The sequence below is a fragment of the Natrix helvetica genome (genome assembly GCF_964273705.1).
Source record: "Natrix helvetica genome assembly, chromosome: 1".
Taxonomy (NCBI): Eukaryota; Metazoa; Chordata; class Lepidosauria; order Squamata; family Natricidae; genus Natrix; species Natrix helvetica.
The window spans coordinates 89,896,902-89,915,930 of record NC_138548.1 but is presented as its reverse complement, the minus strand read 5'-3'; the positions used below and the strand labels follow the sequence as shown (position 1 = coordinate 89,915,930).

The 19,029-nt window shown below is 36.7% G+C and overlaps 1 protein-coding gene across 7 annotated transcripts in view; it reads right to left on the bottom strand.

Moving 5' to 3' along the window:
* Positions 1 to 1,509: 1,509 nt before the first annotated feature.
* Positions 1,510 to 19,029, bottom strand: part of SHANK2 (SH3 and multiple ankyrin repeat domains 2) — a 367,712-nt gene continuing 350,192 nt past the window's right edge. For 4 of the 7 annotated variants that reach the window (XM_081934542.1, XM_081934546.1, XM_081934543.1 and 1 more), the window contains one exon: positions 1,510 to 7,579. In XM_081934542.1, coding sequence (XP_081790668.1) covers positions 7,006 to 7,579 — 574 coding nt within the window. In that variant the 3' untranslated portion in view covers positions 1,510 to 7,005. The remainder of the gene's footprint in view (positions 7,580 to 19,029) is intronic. The other 3 variants (XM_081934547.1, XM_081934545.1, XM_081934548.1) reach the window with 1 other exon arrangement.

Here is a 19,029-nt window from a genome sequence, read left to right as displayed (position 1 = left end):
TTATTTCTTCATCCAAATCATTGATGAAGATGTTGAAGAGTATTGGGCCTAAAACAGAGCCTTGGGGTACTCCACTGCATACTTCCCTCCATGTAGATGCAGTTTCATTGAGGACTACACATTAAGGGCGGTTGGTCAGCCAGTTACGAATCCATCTGGTGGTGATGCTGTCCAACCCACATTCTTCTACTTTACCTAGTAGTAGGTTATGGTCTACCTTATCCAATGCCTTACTGAAGTCCAAGTAAACTATATCAACGGCATTCCTCTGGTCCACTAATTTTGTCACTTTGTCAAAGAATGCAATAAGATTAGTCTGGCATGATCTGTTTTGACAAACCCATGTTGGCTTTTGGCTATTACTTTGTTTACTTCTAGGTGTTCGCTAATTTGTTGCTTGATTATCTTTTCCAGCATCTTTCCTGGTATTGAGGTCAGGGTGGTAGGTCTATAGTTTCCTGGATCTATTTTTTTTTCCTTTTAGAAGATGGGAACCACATCAGCTCTTTTCCAGTCCTCTGGCAGTTCCCCGGTGCTCCAGAATCTCTGAAAGATATAGTTCAGTGGTTCTGAGATCTCATCTGCCAATTCTTTCAGAACCTTGAGGTGTAATCAATCTGGTTCTGGTGATTTGGACTCATCTAGAGTAGACAGGTGCTTACTTACCATTTCTTCTCTAACTTGCCAATACAGGTAGTTCTCAACTTACAAGAGTTTGTTTAGTGACCTTTCAAAGTTACAACGGCACTGAAAAAACTGACCTGACTGTTTTTCACACAACCTTTGCAGCATCCTTATGGTCACATGATCAAAATCCAGATGCTTGGCAACTGGTTCATATTTATGATGGTGTCCCAGGGTCATGTGACCACTTTTTGTGACCTTCTAGCAAGCAAAGTCAATGGGGAAGTTAGATTCACTTAACAACCGTATTATTAACAACTGCAGTGATTCACTTAACAACTTTGGCAAGAAAGGTCATAAAATGGGGCAAAACTCACTTAACAAGCCTCTCTCTTAACAACAGAAATTGGACTCAATTCATAAATCAAGATCGTAAACCAAGGACTACCTGTAATTTTTAAGTCATACCATATATTCTACTTTCCTAACATTAGGGTTGTACCATTACTTAACTTCATTAAGTATATGTTAAAAAATAATAAGAAAAATAAATAAATAAAATAGAAAAAGGTTTCTAAGAAAACACAGTACCTTTATATACATTGTATCAGAATACATTCTTCAGCTAATGCAATTAAGAGAGTATAATTAACTAAGGCAGCATTTTTCAAACATGGTACCTTTAAGATGCTGGTTGGGGAATTCTGGGAGTTGAAATCTACTCATTTCAAAATTACCAAATTTAAAAAACAATGATCTCTGGCTTGGCACATGACAGACACACTATTGCATTTCTATCATCGAAGTACATAAATTAGTCCAGGCACACTGCAGGGTGTTAAATATAATTTATTAATGTGAGCACCTACACATTTATTGAATTTAAAATGCTTTGATGATTCATCAAATCATTGTTTTAATACTGAAAAGAATTGAATTGAACTTTTTCCAAACATGAAACAATCTGGACCTTTTTCTAAAGATGTCCACTGAAAGAATCCTTTGCTAAAAAGAACAAGGTGCTATTACTATGATGCACTGATGCTAAATTGGCCCTTTGAATTTAAAAGTACATTTTTGTTACATTATTTCTTACAGTTCAGTTCAAAACACCAGAGTTACACGGGGTACTTTGGTTTGTTTTTCCTGTTATATCCGTATACAACTTAAGGCACCACTTTTGAGAACCATCTTGACCTAAGCCTTGTCCTCTTGAAATAGAAGAACTAGAAGAAACAATTTGTTTAAATCAGGTTTATTTCAGGAAAGTTATTAAATTTGAAGAGCACATAGCCCTGATGGTTTTGGAATAGGGAAGCTGTGGATATGTAAAAAAAAACAAACCCAAACCAGTGGAAGTATATCTCTAGCTATATAAAGGTAACAATACCTCTCGGTGGTAAGGATAATTAAATTAAATTAAACATTAACAAGAAAGAAGATACGCAGATCTCGTCTGTTATTCCAGTTATTCAAATGTATTGAAAATTACTTGGAAAGGATGTTAATTTCAAAATAAATCAAAGCTCCTCTGTTCATGGAAAGTGGTACAACTAAAGGCTCTCCTGACAGGATCATTTAGCACATAAACTGTTTAGAGCCGCAGAAAAGATTGGATAATTGTAAAAATTAAATATGCTTTTACAGTGGGAAAGAAATTTGAAACCTTGCTTAGGTATTAGCGGAACCTAAATTACCTACAAACCAGATGTATAACTTACTTTCATTACAAAATCCTAGCAGCAAGTACAGTCTTAACAACAACATCACTTTCATGCATATAAGTAAGCCCATCTGTCAAAAGATAATTGCAAAGAAGGGGCAGAGAGATTAGGTCCATTCAACCTTGTAGAAATATATTATGCTTTCATGCGGAGAGGCAGCTGATCAAATTGGTTAATTTTGATAGCTTTTAGGCAATGCTTTCTTTCTCAAACTAGAGAATATGACGAAGAGAGGGAGCCATCTCTGCTGGTGATACACTGGTGGTATCCATTATTATTAGTTAGGCTTATAAATGAAATACATTTTAAATAAATAAAAATTCTGGATCCAGGTCTTTTTTCCCCTCCTTTAACCTTTTATTTCAATAAATGTTTCACCAGTTCACTATATTAATGGTCACTTGAAATGATGATAATCCTTTCAGAAGTTCAGAATCCTGCTGCTGCTGAAAATTTTTCTGATAAAACAAGAAAACAAATCAGTCCAAGATATATACATGTTTTCTATTGTGCACTTTATAATGCATTTCTCATTCTGGAATAGTAATTCATTCTGGATCAATTTCAGAGAACTTTAATTCTAAATTCCATGGAAATCACAGACAAAGTTTTAAAAAAAGGAAGTTTAAACAGTTTAATGTTAAGTGGAAAGTTTGGCAACTTTTTTTAGAAATAAAAAAAAATGCAGACTGGATTTGCTCTTTGTAATCAGAATCACAACCTTAGTGCAATATGATATTTATTTCTTACAGTAATTTTGGTTGCCATACAAGAATAGTAAGGATCAGGGAAAGTGCAAGTTACAGGAGCTTGATTTGTTTTAATCAGTTGGAAATCAGAGGAGTTAAAGCACAAAAAATTACAGCAACATAGATAACGTGAACATAGTTGTTTCACAAACCATAGCAAAAACATTACTCTCTAAAAAAAGAAAAAACAAAGATGTAATGAGAAAATTATCATTATTTTAGGCTCATACACAGAGTCATTGCCAGATCAACTGGATAATGCTTATTTGTAAAGGAACTCAGAAAAATCACTTTTATTAACTTAGGTACCACAAAGAGCTAGCTTCTGTGATATGTAAATTCTGTAAATCAACAGTCACATCTAGTCATTTTATAATATATGAATCAAAACTAGACACCTAGGGAAAGGAGTCTGTGCAGTTATACACAATTTACATCTTGTGTGATTTTGGTATTGTATACACAAATATTACAGAAACTAAGCATGTAAATGCAATTTATTAAATTACAGTATATAAACAAAAGTTGTTCCTAAAACCTGGAATATCATAACAAGATTATTTTTAATCACTGTATTTTGCACCATCAAAGTAGCATAACATTAAAAGGGCCAATCTGCTCCTGACATTTTCAGTATTGATCAAAATGCCAGCTAGGAGATAATTCTGCATCCTTTACTATTGCTTTCTATTATAAAGCCATCAAACAAAGCTAAAGACTATTTCAGCTTGCCAAAGGTGTTTTTTCTTGATATAAAGCAATTCCTTGCAGGCCCCTATTACTCTAGATCATACAACATTATTTAAAAAATAAATCATTTCATTAGCTCCTTGATGTTTAAAATCTTCTCTAATAATTATATCGTACTCACTATTTAAGTGCCTGAAAAGATACATGGGCAAGAGACCTCTCTTAAGAAAGGGGGTACCATCACAATAGTTTGTTAACAAACATTATATATTAAACAGTAAAATATTATGATTAACAGCAGCTTAAAAGTAATTTCCCCCCTTTTTTCTCTTTTATCACTTGTCCTAATGCATTTTCTGGCACATTATAGAGGTAACACCAACTGCACTCAAAGAAATAAAAAGGAGCATGGTATTATGCTTTATTTACTGATTTCTGCATTATCACCAAATGGAAGACAATGATGTCAAAATCATCTTACTTTACACCCTGCTGCCCCTGCCCCCATCAAAAGAAAAAAATGTGTTGCTATCAAATATGTGAATATTGTCCTCTAGATACAATGTTGTATCAATATTTCAAAGTTTTTGCACTAAAACTTGATTTTAATTACAAATCCATTTGGAGTATGCAAATGTTGAAAGAAATCTGAAAAGGGTCTAAGTGACAATAACTTAAATGATCAGTTTTGATAGTGGAAGGAAGGGATGGGAACTGACTATTTTTTTTCTTTTTAATAATTACCCAAGTATTGTTGATTGTTACCATGTTTGAGGAGACACATCATCTGGAGAAGTTTTAGCAAAGATAGAAAATATAACACAGCTCTGCTGGTTCAGATGCATCCAAATGATATTGATTTAAAAAGGTCAAGACTTAATACTTATTCCACAGAAATAGTAGTAAACCACAAAAGTTTTTTTTTAATTTCTAGCACTGAAGTGGCACAAAGGCTGCCCAGTAGACCAGCCACTTATATTCTTAAAATATTGTGCTTATAAACTATCTGTACAACTATTTAAACTTGCAGTAAAGAAAGGTATTGAAATTGCTGAACTTCAATGTACTAATCCTAGGGCTGTTGCGGGCCCCAAATTAGACATTCAGTTATGAGAAAATAAAATTATAATTAGAGATAGGCTGGGACATATTAAAAAATGAACTGAGATGCCTTCCATTAAATTATTAAGCAACCTCACATGTACAGGTGAAATTGTTCATGGCGCTGTGAACCAACAACATTGTTAATGTGGATTATTTATGGTGGGAAGAGAGTATTCTAAATTTCATAGAAGCCACCAAATCTGAAAATATACATGTCTGCCAAAAGACCATGCTTTTAAAAATCCACTCAATTTTTTTGGGAAACAGTTCTGAATGTGATTTTGTCTCAACCTTCTCTTGTCTTTAATTTGCAAGCTAAGTGGGTTCTTCTAAAACACAGCAGTTTGTATGGAAAGGAAGCACAGAACAATCCTGTAGTTTAATTTTAAGCAAAACATTATTGTTAGGCTGAAACCCTTGATCTCCATTTTTTAGAAAAATTGTCCCCTTGCATATATAATAGGTACCTACTGTTTTCATAAAACTACTTCTGTAGCATGTACTCTTATTGATAATTTTCATTTCATATTTCTTATAGATGCCAGGCAACATCTTCCTAATACAATAAAGCACTAAAGATTGAAATCCATTTCCATAAGTAAACAGGCTTGTGACATGCAGATTCATCCACAGCTGGTTTTCTTAAGCAGGAAAGAATAAGCAGGTCAAAGATCCAAAGACCTTCTCGGAGGTAAAGAAGCCACCTCTATGCAGTTACTGTTGACTGCAGCTTGTGCATTGATTTGTGCATCCACATACAAAATTGCAGAAGGAAAATTCTCTATTCTTTCTATGATACTAGGGGGATCACAATGGTAATAAAATCCACTATCACATGTGATCACTTTGATCCAGCAAAAGTAACCTTTACGTAAAACACAGTTCTTTAAAAACTAGAACTTAATTCTTTTTGGGAAGCCAAACATCACTCCCCCCCCCAAAAAAAACCCACACTCGCTGATGCGCTTGTAAAAAGAGAAGACATCTAATCCTGATACCTGTTTCCATCTCAAAGAAAAAGTCTTGTGCAATATTGTCCAAACAACTCAATTCTATACGAGAGAAATTAAAACAGGCTTGATGAATGATTGGTATTTTGAAAATATAACCCTGAATTACTTACCTATTATCCCAGTCAATCACAAAGAAATGTGGGAAAGATCTTAATTGAACTACCATCTTTCTATGCACAGATATCTTCAATTCCAATTTCTTACAAATATTTTTACTTTTATTTTAGGCAGCTAAGATCTCTTACATAGCTTTCACACATTATACTACATTATAAATGAAAAATAAAAAGCATGCCTAGTAACTATCCGGCAATTTGGAAAGGCACTAAACATAAATGGAAAAATAAAATCTTAAAAGTCAAATAACAGAATTACACTGGATGACAAAAGCTAATTTCACTTCCAAACAAATCAACATAATAATTAGCCAAAAACATCTGACATTTTTAAAAACATTCTGGCAATGCTGTGAATGTATAGAAGTTTTTCAAAAATCAGTAAATACATCATGAAAAAAGTGTATGTTAGCAGAAAAATTAAGTGGCAGAACTAACCAAGAATCAGTTTAGAAAAACTGAAAGGAGAAATTGTCTGACCACAACAATGGGACTGAGTCCAACAATCATATGAAATATTAGTCATATGAAAGCAGATTGTAAAAAGAGCTGGACAATACATGTTCTAGTACATGGAGAAATACCTGTGGGTTTTAATCAAAAAGAGGTGACACATTATTTTTAAAGCAGAAGGGCATTTCTAGCAGAAAAACCAATCCATAGATTGAAGAAGGAGTAGTTGTGTGTGTACCAGCAATTAAAGTATAAACGTTTGCGATAATATCAATATGGTTGGAGCTTACAAATTTGGTTTTTTTAAAGTTCACAATTATTTCCATTCTTCTCTCTTATTTCCCTATCCATTCTTAGAATATTTGGTCCCATTAATGTGGATTGACATGGAATTGATTTTGGACATAAGTTTGCAATCTAATGGATGCTTTTTAATTTGGTGCTACTCTTGGGGAGCCAAGGCATTTGGGGTGTTTTGATACCAGCCTATCTCTATTTATAACAAAGGTTTGTGAGGCGAGACCAACCATTCTTATCTGTCCAATAGTTGTTTCAAGGCTCTTTCTATGTTCATTCTGTGACCAACCCTAGTCACTCCAAGGTCTATCAAGTCTTCCTTCTGAAGGTTTGGTAAGTGAGTGCCATCTATTTCATTATCCATAAAGGTCTCTTTATGTTCACCTAAGTTTAAACTTTCCAACCAATCTGCCACATCTGGCTTAGTCCACAGGTGGACAGGTTTAGTTGTAAAAGGCTTATTTGAGATTGGCTGTTGCAATATTGAGGGAGAAGGAGACCTGCTGCGCCCTGTATTCAAAGCAAAGAGGTCTCCGGAAGGAGGCTGGCTGGGTAGGCTATAAACATCAGAAGGAGTCGGAGAAGGAGATGCAGCTGGAACAGCAGCAGTCAGAGGAGCAGGCAGGATGTCTTTACTTATCTCTGTTGGTGAAACCACTGGGCTTGGAGCATGTCTGGCTCCTGATGTCCTGCTATCATAGTCTGGGACTCTGCTCTGAAGTGTGATGGGCTGGCTAGTTCCAGGCCGAACGGTAAAAGTGATGGTTGAACTCCGAGTACCTGAGACTGTGCTCATGACCTCTGTGCTCCTGAAATAAAAATGAATGAAAAACTTTTTTTAAAGTCATTACTCTCCTTATACTATTTCATATTAAAAGTAATATACTCACATTATAAGAACATACAACTTTATAAAAACAACAGTATCAATTTCATGAACTTCTAAAAGTTTTAAAAACTAAAGGCTATTATCTTAAATACGCTATTAACATCCTCAGTTGTCTGGCCATTAAATGCTTGTCAAACAGAATCAGGCGTTTAGAGCATGGGTGTCACTTGCTGCGTCATGTTGCCGTCACATGATGTTTCATGATGTTTTTCTCATTTGCAGAGCTGGGGTGGGTGTGGCCTGTACATGACGCATCTGGCCCGCGGGACACCAGTTTGACAATCCTGGTTTAGAGGTTCTTCAGAAACCAAACAATATGATACAATCACCCAAATTAAATGTCACTTTTGTTATCCTAATGTAATTTTTGTTTACTACACATGTGTCGTAGGAAGGAACTTGCAATATGTATAAGAGGTTACAGCAAGATACAAATTAAGAAGTAATTATAAAATATATGCCACAAGCTTTGTAAAACATACAGAATAGCAGTAAATTTATATATAGCTTGAAATATTGCAGAAAAGCATTGGCATGTTTTTAGAAAGAAAATTCTAATATTTAATACCAGTTGAACATTCTGGATATGAAGCAGAGGAAACGAGTTTGAAACCTTAAGTTAGTAAAACATACACCATAGGTGATTTGAAGGAAATTTAAAAATTGCTTTGAAAGGGGTTGAGAAGAGGACTAAATCAAAAGTCTCTTAACAGGGCGAATGGAAACTTTTTTTAAAAAGTGATATAATTTGAGATGACGCTGAAGTGAAGGAATTTCCTAAATACTATTTTTAAAATGTACATGGGAATGCTAGATACTTTGAACAGTAGAATTCAAATATACCTAGAAATGTTAACATCCAAGAAAAACACCAATTAAAAGAAACACATATATATTATAAGAATACTGGGAAATGGTAAGATGTAATTGGCATAACCAAAGGGACCTAAAAATATATCATTTTCTTGTGGAAGAACTAGCATCTTGTTTAATATTAAACAGAATGCTGTTACTAAAATTTAACAAAATGTGGTTCTGCTCCCCATTTAAAGGGAAAGATAACAAGACTGAATGCAAAAACAACAGTGGGATTAAGTGGTTAGTTGTATCTAGAAAGGTGTTTGGCAAAATTCTCACTAAAAGGACACCAGAGGCAAAAATGAGAAAAATCTGGGAAGTTCAAGGGAGATTTACATATGTTGGGCTGCATATTTAATTCAGCAGTCATTGAGAAAATGTATTGCATATTTCCTGATTATGATATGTGAATAGGTTTGAACCATGAAATAGTTGGAAATGAACACTGATGAATACAATGAGACCAGGAGACAATGGAAGAAAAGCTTGCATGAAAATAAGCTTAGCAAGTGATCCAACAATGACCAGGGACCAAGTAAGGAGATGTGATGCCCAACTGGCTGCATTTATAAATAAATGTAAAAGATGGCTTGTAGTAATGTATTGCTTGTATTCTGTAAATATAAATAAACCCAGTGATGCAGCAAGGAAAAGAGATAAAATAATTACAAATTATTATAAACAAAACTATAGCAAGAAAATATAAATATTTTAATAAATATTTATATTTTATAAAATTTTAAATTTATATAAATTAAAAAAATATTTATAAAATATAAATAGCCCTCACCTTGTTTAATGACTACCCAAAGTTACAATGGTGCTGAAAAAATAAGTTGATGACTGGTTCTTGTACTTATGACTATCACAGAATCCCTGTGATCACATGATCAAATTTTGGGCACTTTGCAACTGACAGTGTTTGCAACCATCATAGTAGACTGTGATTGTGTGATCACCATTTGCTATGAGTGAATCTGAATCTTTTGTCAAATATTTAATAAATATGAGAAACTGTATTTATTTGATTTCTACAGTCACAACCACCCATCTCAACATCATGAAACATAAAAATAAATTAAAAGCAATTAAAACAATACAAAATAAATATTACATGGTCATGGAATGAATACAACCAATAACTGTGAGAGGAATTTAGGAATCCTAGTAGACAATCACTTAAATATGAGTCAGCAGTGTGCGACAGCAGCCCCAAAAGCCAATGTAATCCTACATTGCATTAACAAAGGGATAGAATCAAGATCACATGAAGTGTTATTACTACTTTATAAAGCCTTAGTAAAACCATACTTAGAATACTGCATCCAGTTTTGGTTACCACATTATTAAAAACATGTTTCGACTTTGGAAAGGATGCAGAAAAGAGCAACAATGATGATTAGAGGGGCTGGAGGCTGAAACATACAAAGAACGGTTAAAGGAATTGGGATGTCTAGTCTAATGAAAAGAAGGACTAGGGATGATATGATAGCAGTGTTCCAATAAAGAAGAGGGAGTCAACCTATTATCCAAAGCATTAGAAGGCAAGACAAGAAACAACGGATGGAAAATAATCAAGAAGAGAAGCAACCTAGAACGTAGGAGAAATTTCCTAACAGTGAGGATAGTTAACAATTGGAACAGCTTGCCTTCAGTAGTTGTGGTTGTTTCATCACTGGAGGCTTTTAAGAAGAGACTGGATAGCCACTTGTCTGGAATGGTATAGAGTCTCCTGCTTGAGCAGGAAGTTGGACTAGAAATTATCCAATGTCCCTTCTAACGCTGTTATTCTGCTACCTATCCAAGATAACTAAAATTTTAAACCATAGAGCTGTGATGGCGAGCCTATGGCATGTGTGCCAGAAGTGGCACACAGAACCATCTCTCTGGGAACGCCAGCCATCTCCTGCTGCTCTTCTGGTTTCCGCCAACCAGCAAGTCTTTGCACAGGCGGGAGTGCCGGAAACCGGAAGAACAGTTCCCCAGCATGCATGCGTGCACCAGGAAGCTGAACTTCCAGTTTCCGGTGTGCGCATGCGTGTCAGTCACCTGGTCTTCTGGTTTCTGACACACATGCACACATGAAGACCAGCGCGCCAGAAACTGGAAGCTCAGTTTCTTGGCACACGTACACGCACTCCCATTTTGGCACTCGGTGCTGAAAAGGTTTGCCAACACTGCCATAGAGATTTCTGAGTAGCTTATGAGCCTTATAATCATTAGAGTGAAATGCTGAGTAAATAGAATCTCAACAACAACACAGAAGCAGCATCTGAATAGTTATAGTCATTTGCTATAATTTGTTCCTCTGAGATGAGATATTTTTGTAAGCTGCAATAATATTTCATATTAATTAAATGGATTCATTAACATAGATTCTGACAGATTTTACTGTTATTTTTCTCAAGTGCAAAAGGCAGATTTGTAAATAGGGAAGGATGTAAACCAGAAGCCATCTTCAATATTAGCCAAAGACATACATTAGAATAGACTAGAAGAAAGTAACAGAGTTGAAAGGGACCTTGGAGGTCTTCTAGTTCAACCCTCTGCTCAGGCAGGAAACCCTATACTATTTCAGACAAATGGTTATTCAATCTCCACTTAAAAACTTCCAGTGTTGGAGCATTCATAACATCTGGAGGCAAGTTGTTCCACTGATCAATTGTTCTGTCAGGAAATTTCTCCTTAGTTCTAGTTTGTTCTTTCCACTATGTGATACAGTTTTTAAGGTTTGCTGGACTTTCTTCTAAGAAAGTCTTTCAAGAGCCCTGGTGGTGCAGTGGTTAGAATCCAGTACTGCAGGCTACTTCTGCTGACTGCCGGCTGCCTGCAATTTGGCAGTTCGAATCTCACCAGGCTCAAGGTTGACTCACCTGTCCACCCTTCCAAGGTTGGTAAAATGAGGACCCAGATTGTTGGGGGAAATATGCTAACTCTGTAAATTACTTAGAGAGGGCTGTAAAGCACTAAGAAGCAGTACATCCGTCTAAGTGCTATTGCTATTGCTACAGCTGAAGCAGCAAACAAACACAGCCACAAGGATCAGGCAAATAATTCCATGGGCATGTAGCCAGTTCGTACATCAAGGAGACTGTTCCTCTCAAATGTTCAGTGATGCTGCTTGGAAGTCTTCCCAAGTCTTCTCTGATCCAGCCACACCAAGCCATGAAGGAATGCCATCCTTGCTGCCTCAAACATTGGCTGTGAAAGGTTGCTTTATGAAACACCTGTCAGAATCATTCATGCCAGAAGTTGTAAGAAGACTATAAAGCTATGTCAAAATACCAAGAATTCTTTCCCAGAACATTATCAATTTCAAAGCAAATTCCATCTAAATTCTCACATGAAACTTCCATTAAATGCAATGAAAGATGTGAAAACCTGTGAACTTTGTTCACTAAATCACGCTATTGGAGATGAAATGATCAAGGAAGAGAAAAACAGCAAGAACAGGATTATCAGACAGCAGATGGCATACTAAGTGCAATCAATGTCACTTAAATTGAGGTCTTTTCTTTCTTTTTCCCAGGCAAGAGATTTAATTACCAATGGAATTACCTTCTGAGAAGACTACAGCTGCAGTCCTTTGCAACAAACTTTGCAAACTTTGAGTTCCAGTGAATCACAGTGATGCTCACTAACCGTCTATGAGATTATCTAGAAATGAGTTCTATCTATAAAATGCAAACTTATTCTAAATTTTATTTATATTAACAATATGTACTGGAGACAAATTCCTTGTATGTTGAATCACACTTGGCCAAATAAAATTCAATTCAGTTCAATTTAATATAGTTGCACAATCTGCATTGAACTAAGGTAGAGTAGCAGTCACTACACCAATACAATATCGATTATGATTATTACATCAATAATAACAGATATAGCAACAGATTTTGGTCTTTCATAGATAATTCCTGTGAACTTTTTGACTTCAGCACTGTGCCTTCTCCTTGGTGCTATAAGCTGGGCTACCAATTGCCTCAAAATCTATGGCTAGATCTGCTTTCTAATTCTTCACATTGCTCTTAGTGTAGTTACACTTTCTCACACCCCAAAAGCCTCATGGGAGAATTAAACACATGCCACCCATAGCCACCCACATTCTACAACTAGAAAAAACTGAGAACTGTTCTCAGGTAGTTCTTGCCAACATCTTTAATTAGCAGGAAAGTGAGCAGAAGATATGCCTGACATGGACAACCCTGGGTACTTATCACTTGTTGCTTAGATTTACAGGTGAAACTCGAAAAATTAGAATATTGTGCAAAAGTTCATGTTTCAGTAATGCAACTTAAAAGGTGAAACTAATATATGAGATAAGACTCATTACATGCAAAGCAAGATAGTTCAAGCCGTGATTTGTCATAATTGTGATGATTATGGTTTACAGCTCATGAAAACCCCAAATCCACCATCTCAGAAAATTAGAATATTACATGCAATCAATAAAACAAGGATTGTACATAGAACAATATCAGACCTCTGAAAAGTATAAGCATGCATATGTACTCGGTACTTGGTTTGGGCCCCTTTTGCAGCAATTACTGCCTCAATGCGGCGTGGCATGGAAGCTATCAGCCTGTGGCACTGCTGAGGTGTTATGGAAGACCAGGATGCTTCAATAGCGGCCTTTAGCTCTTCTGCATTGTTCGGTCTCATGTCTCTCTTCTTTCTCTTGGCAATGCCCCATAGATTCTCTGAGTTTGCTGGCCGATCAAGCACAGTAATCCCACAGTCATTGAACCAGGTTTTGGTGCTTTCGGCAGTGTGGGCAGCTGGAAAATGAAGTCAGCATCCCCATAAAGCTCGTCTGCAGAAGGAAGCATGAAGTGCTCCAAAATCTCCTGGTAGACGGCTGCATTGACCCTGGTCTTAATGAAGCACAGTGGTCCAAAGTCCTGTTGCTCAGTGATCCAAAGTCCTCTTTTCTGATGAGAGCAACTTTTGCATCTCATTTTGAAACCAAGGAGTATGGAGGAAGAATGAAGAGGCCAATCAAGCACAGTAATCCCACGGTCATTGAACCAGGTTTTGGTGCTTCTGCCAAAAGTTGCTCTCATCAGAAAAGAGGACTTTGGACCACTGAGCAACAGGACTTTCGACCACTGTGCTTCGTTAAGACCAGGATCAACGCAGCTGTCTACCAGGAGATTTTGGAGCACTTCATGCTTCCTTCCGCGGATGAGCTTTATGGGGATGCTGACTTCATTTGCCTGCTGCCCACACTGCCAAAAGCACCAAAACCTGGTTTAATGACTGTGGGATTACTGTGCTTGATTGGCCAGCAAACTTGCCTGACCTGAACCCCATTGAGAATCTATGGGGCATTGCCAAGAGAAAGATGAGAGACATGAGACTGAACAATGCAGAAGAGCTGAAGGCTGCTATTGAAGCATCCTGGTCTTCCATAACACCTCAGCAGTGCCACAGGCTGACAGCTTCCATGCCGCACCACATTGAGGCAGTAATTGCTGCAAAAGGGGTCTAAACCAAGTACTGAGTACATATGCATGCTTATACTTTTCAGAGATCCGATATTTTTCTATGTACAATCCTTTTTTTATTGATTGCATGTAATATTCTAATTTTCTGAGATGGTAGATTATGACAAATCACGGCTTGAACTATCTTGCTTTGCATGTAATGAGTCTTATCTCATATATTAGTTTCACCTTTTAAGTTGCATTGCTGAAATAAATGAACTTTTGCACAATATTCAATTTTTTTGAGTTTCACGTGTATATACTGCTTCACAGTGCTTTACAGCCCTCTCCAAGAGATTTACAGAATCAGCCTATAGCCCCCCAAAATTTGAGTATTCATTTTACCAATCTCAGAAGGATGGAAGGCTGAGTCAACCTTGAGCTGATGAGGATTGAACTGCCAAACTGTTAGCAGCCGGCAGTCAGCAGAATTAGCCTGCAGTACTGCATACTAACCACTGTGCCACCAGACTCGAAATATTAAATATTCCTAGCTACTTGCCTTTTAAGTTTTAAATGTCAAGGGAAATTTTATTTATAAAATGGGCTTTATTTATTTAACTAATTTATATGGCCACCCAACTCACAGACAGGTGAGTCTGAGTAGTTAAGAATACCGGTAGCAACTGATACTCATGGTCTTTCAGAGATTTTATTCAGAAGAGCATATTAAACATTAACTGCTATCTTCTGCTATTTATCTTTTCATGCAAATTACATTTCTAGTGGACACACTAGCTAGGAATATGAGAACCAGTAATCTCAATAAATCTGTCATGTACCAGTTTGGGAGGAGCTCTATTCCCGTTAACTGCATGGCTTTCAGTTCTCTGTCAACGATCTCTCTGCTGTTTTGTCATCCTTAAGCAGTTAATTTCCTTTCTACTATTTCGTACATTCCTCCTATTCCTTTGATTCAAATTGCTTTCCTTTCTCCAGTGCTATATATACAGCATGTATACCTCACTCAATATTTCTTAAAACCCATTTTCACCACATGTTCCTATTATTTACATAGAAAACTATATGTCAAAAACCAAGAAAGGCATTGGGTTGCTTTCAGCAAAGGCAAATAAAAAGAACATTAAAGTGTAACAGAAATGAAATAGGAACATTAAAACAGAAATATTGAAAGGAAAAATATGAGTTTGAGTTCCTTTCTAAACTGTAAAGAAGAGAGGGCTTGTTTCAACCCTAGTGATATGCATTCCAAAAAGTGGGCCCTCTGCCAACTTAACAGCTTGCTCAGTTAATGGTTGATGTCAAATACAACTGAGGCAAGATAGTCAAAATAGTGTCCTATCACTGGTCAAAGAATGCAGTGAAGATAGTAGAAGACTAGGCAAACTTCTAATTGTAAGATTATTCGCTATTTAGTTAATTATTTGTTAGACATGTGGCTGCCAAGGTGGAAACAGTTACTAGAATGCAAGCAATATAAAAATACGTTTTAAGCAGGGACGTGCGGTCAGGGGAGGCAGGGGAGGCAGAGCCTCACCGCTCTCATTATGAAGAGAAAAAAAAAGGGAAAAGGGAAAAGGCACATGTAGTCCGATTCCCTGCCTTCCTGAGTCAATATGAAGGGGACCGCGGAGCGTGCTCCGCGGTCCCCTTCAGTTTGACTCAGGAAGGCGGGGAATGGGGCCACGTGTGCAGGAGGAGCGCGCTCCGCTGTCCCGCGGCTCGTGCTCTGCGGTCCCCTTCATGTTGACTCAGGAAGGCGGGGAATGGGACCACGTGTGCAGGAGGCTGAGGCAGCCTCAGCCTCCAGCACACATGGTCCCATTCCCCGCTTCCCGGATGACATCACCAGCCTCACCAGCCATAAACCTCACCGCACGTCACTGGTTTTAAGAAAGTATATTTCAAAATGTTTCAGCACAGGCAGCAAACACTAACACTGTTTTATCTTGGGATAAGACTTTGCCAGGGCTCTTTCCACCAGGTAAGCCATTAATCAGGTAAGTGTTAAAGAACTGTCCTTGCCACCGAAGTTTTAGTGAATGTCCAGCATCAGCACTGGATAGCTATACTCCACCAGGGTGCAAATTTGTCCCTAAAAGTAGACTGTCATCCTATTCATGTGTTTTGAATAACTTTTTATTTGTCTGTGAATCAGATACCTATGTCTGAAGATTTTATCAGGTTTTAGATATTTCATTAGCTTGTTCCAGATAGATATAACTTTTGTACATTAAAAGCATTACAAGCTTATATATTAGAGTCTAGTTTGGTAGATATATGTGATTCAAATTCTTTGCAGCGAACACATATTCCCTCCCCAACTTCATGCCATATTTCTTCCTGACTTGATTATTTTTTGTATATAAATATTTAGTTGAAGGGATAGATAAAAGCTGTATTAGCTCTACTGCAATAATTGTTCATGTGGTAGAAATTTTGTCAATTACTTTAAGAAAAAGCAATTGTAATGATTCAAGATGACATTTAGATACATCATTATTAAAATAACAATTTTTATAAAACAGATGAACAGAAACACTAAGGCACTTTTCAGTACATATACATAAAACAACCTACACAATAATTATACAAGGTTTTATGTCAGTTAAACAGGAACTCAAATCCCTTTCTATACTTAGTATTGAATATATACTAAACTGCATAAAGCAGGGAATTCAGAATGAGAAGGATGTAGTAAATTATTGGCTTCTTGATTGAAACAGCAAAAGATGTTTTAACATTATCAAGGATGTTTGGGATAAAGTAAACAATGATTATGTTTTAATAAATCACCAATATTTTGATTTTTTTAAACATTACACTTCATATACTAGCAACTAAGAAATTATTATTTTTATACAATATTTCCCAATGTGGCTTAAACACATGAATGTGAACTTGAAATTCAAATCCAAAATTGGAATATAAATATATACAAATATAAAGAACGAAGAATTTACAAGGCATGGGATTAGGGAAACATGTTTATGATGGAAAGATAATATGATACTGAATTTACAATCCTGAATTGATGATGCGTATTAAGCTGGACATCAAAATAATATTATTTCATGTGATCAAAATGTAATGCTGTGTTTAAACACCACATTGCTTTCTATGCATTATAGACACTTTCTTGTATCTTTTTAACCATTTTTATTCTTTTAAAGTCTTGTTTCTTTCCTTAAAGCAAGAAAAGTGTTTTTAAAAACTTACTCGATTACAGAACAATATATAAATAAGAAGGTATAGCTACCTTTGGATCAATTAAGAGTTCCTATCATAGTAAAACACAACTCAAGTTTTCTAAAACATGTAAACCAGTGGTGGGTTCCTAACTGGTTTACTACCCGTTTGCTGAGAGGGCATTTTGCGTGATCACTGCTCGCTTTGCTCGCTCATGCGCCCGCTGTGTGTTGCTGCGCATGCACAGTTGACTGTAAACGGTTCTGTGTGTGTACAGAAACATGCTGGTGATGGCAGAAGAGACCAGGGAACAAATTTGGAGGCATGGCAAGTATTGTATAAATTAAAACAATTGACCTGGTTAAAACGATTGACCTGGTTTCTTAAATGCCTTAAGAAATAAGCAAACAAGCAAAGAAGCAGTGGATCATTTTTGCAAGTATGTAGTTCTTAGGTAGCAACAGGGGTTGGTTCTTGCCAGTTCTAATATCTTCTATAGAAGAGGTTCCACAAATCTACAGTGCCGTTTGGAACCGGTTCCAGCTCCCTCCCCCCACCCGTCCGCATATCATCAAGATGAAGAGCAAGAGGAGGAATTCTGGGAGTTGAAGTCCACAAGTCTTAAAGCTGTCAAGTTTGAACACCCCTGGTTTTTTTTTCTAAAGGGTTAGGGGTTCAAAGGTCTTGTAACTTGACAGCTTTAAGACTTGCGTGCTTCAAATGCCAGTTTCTGAGCCAACATTTTGGTTGCTAAGCACAAGAGCGTTGTTAAGTGAGTTTCACCACGTTTTACAAGTTGGTCACACCCACACAGTAACATGGCTGGCAAGCCACTCCCACAAAGCAGACCACACCTACAGAAGAGGTTCTAAAAATTTTGAAACCCACCACTGGGTAGCAAGTAGGTAGTTCTTAGATAGTTACACCTGTAAAATAAACATTTCACAGCTATAAATACATACCTGGTATTATAAACAAGTTACTTTGTAGTGGGTAGTAGCATAGTTAAAATACAAATGTTCTTTGTAAACAGCCTCAGGTATGATTAGAAAACATTTCTGTATGCTCATGTGGGATTATAATTTCCCCATTATCTTTCACATCACTCCATGATATTCCAAAGAGCTCTTAGGTTTTCAGGATCAGGTTCTGGATTGTAGTATGAATCAGAAAAACTTTGATTTATGCATAAAATTAAACCCTAGGATCCCAGCCTCTACTTACATATTTTATATCTCTAGCTGTGTTTACACTGCATTCAGAAAGTATTCAGACCCTCTTCATTTTTATCAATTTTGTTTTTCTGCAGCCCGATTCTATAGCTGTTGAAATTCATTTTTTTCCTCATTAATCTACACTCGGTACCCCATAATGACAAAGTGAAAACAGAATGTTAGAAATGTCCATAAATTTATTAAAAAGAAAAAAAACCTGAAATATCACATGGGCATAAATATTCAGACCTTTTGCAACAACACTTGAAATTTAGCTCAGGTGCCTCCCCTTTCTCTTGATCATTGCTGATATGTTCCTACACCTTGATTGGAGTCAACCTGTGGTAAATTAAATCGATTGGACAGGATTTGAAAAAGCGCACACCTCCCTATAGAAGGCCTCACAGCTGACAATGCGTACTGTAGCAGAGCAAAAGCCTGGAGGTCAAAGCTTGCCATGTCATATCCCAAAAAAATTGAGGCTCTAATTCACGGGTGTCAAACTCACAGCATCACGTTGCTGTCACCTGACATATCACGACGTTTTTTTTCCTTTCACGGAGCTGGGGTGGCTGTGGCCTGCGCGTGACACATCTTACCTGTGGTCCGCCAGTTTGACACCTCTGCTCTAATTGCTGCCAAAGGTGCTTTAACAAAGTACT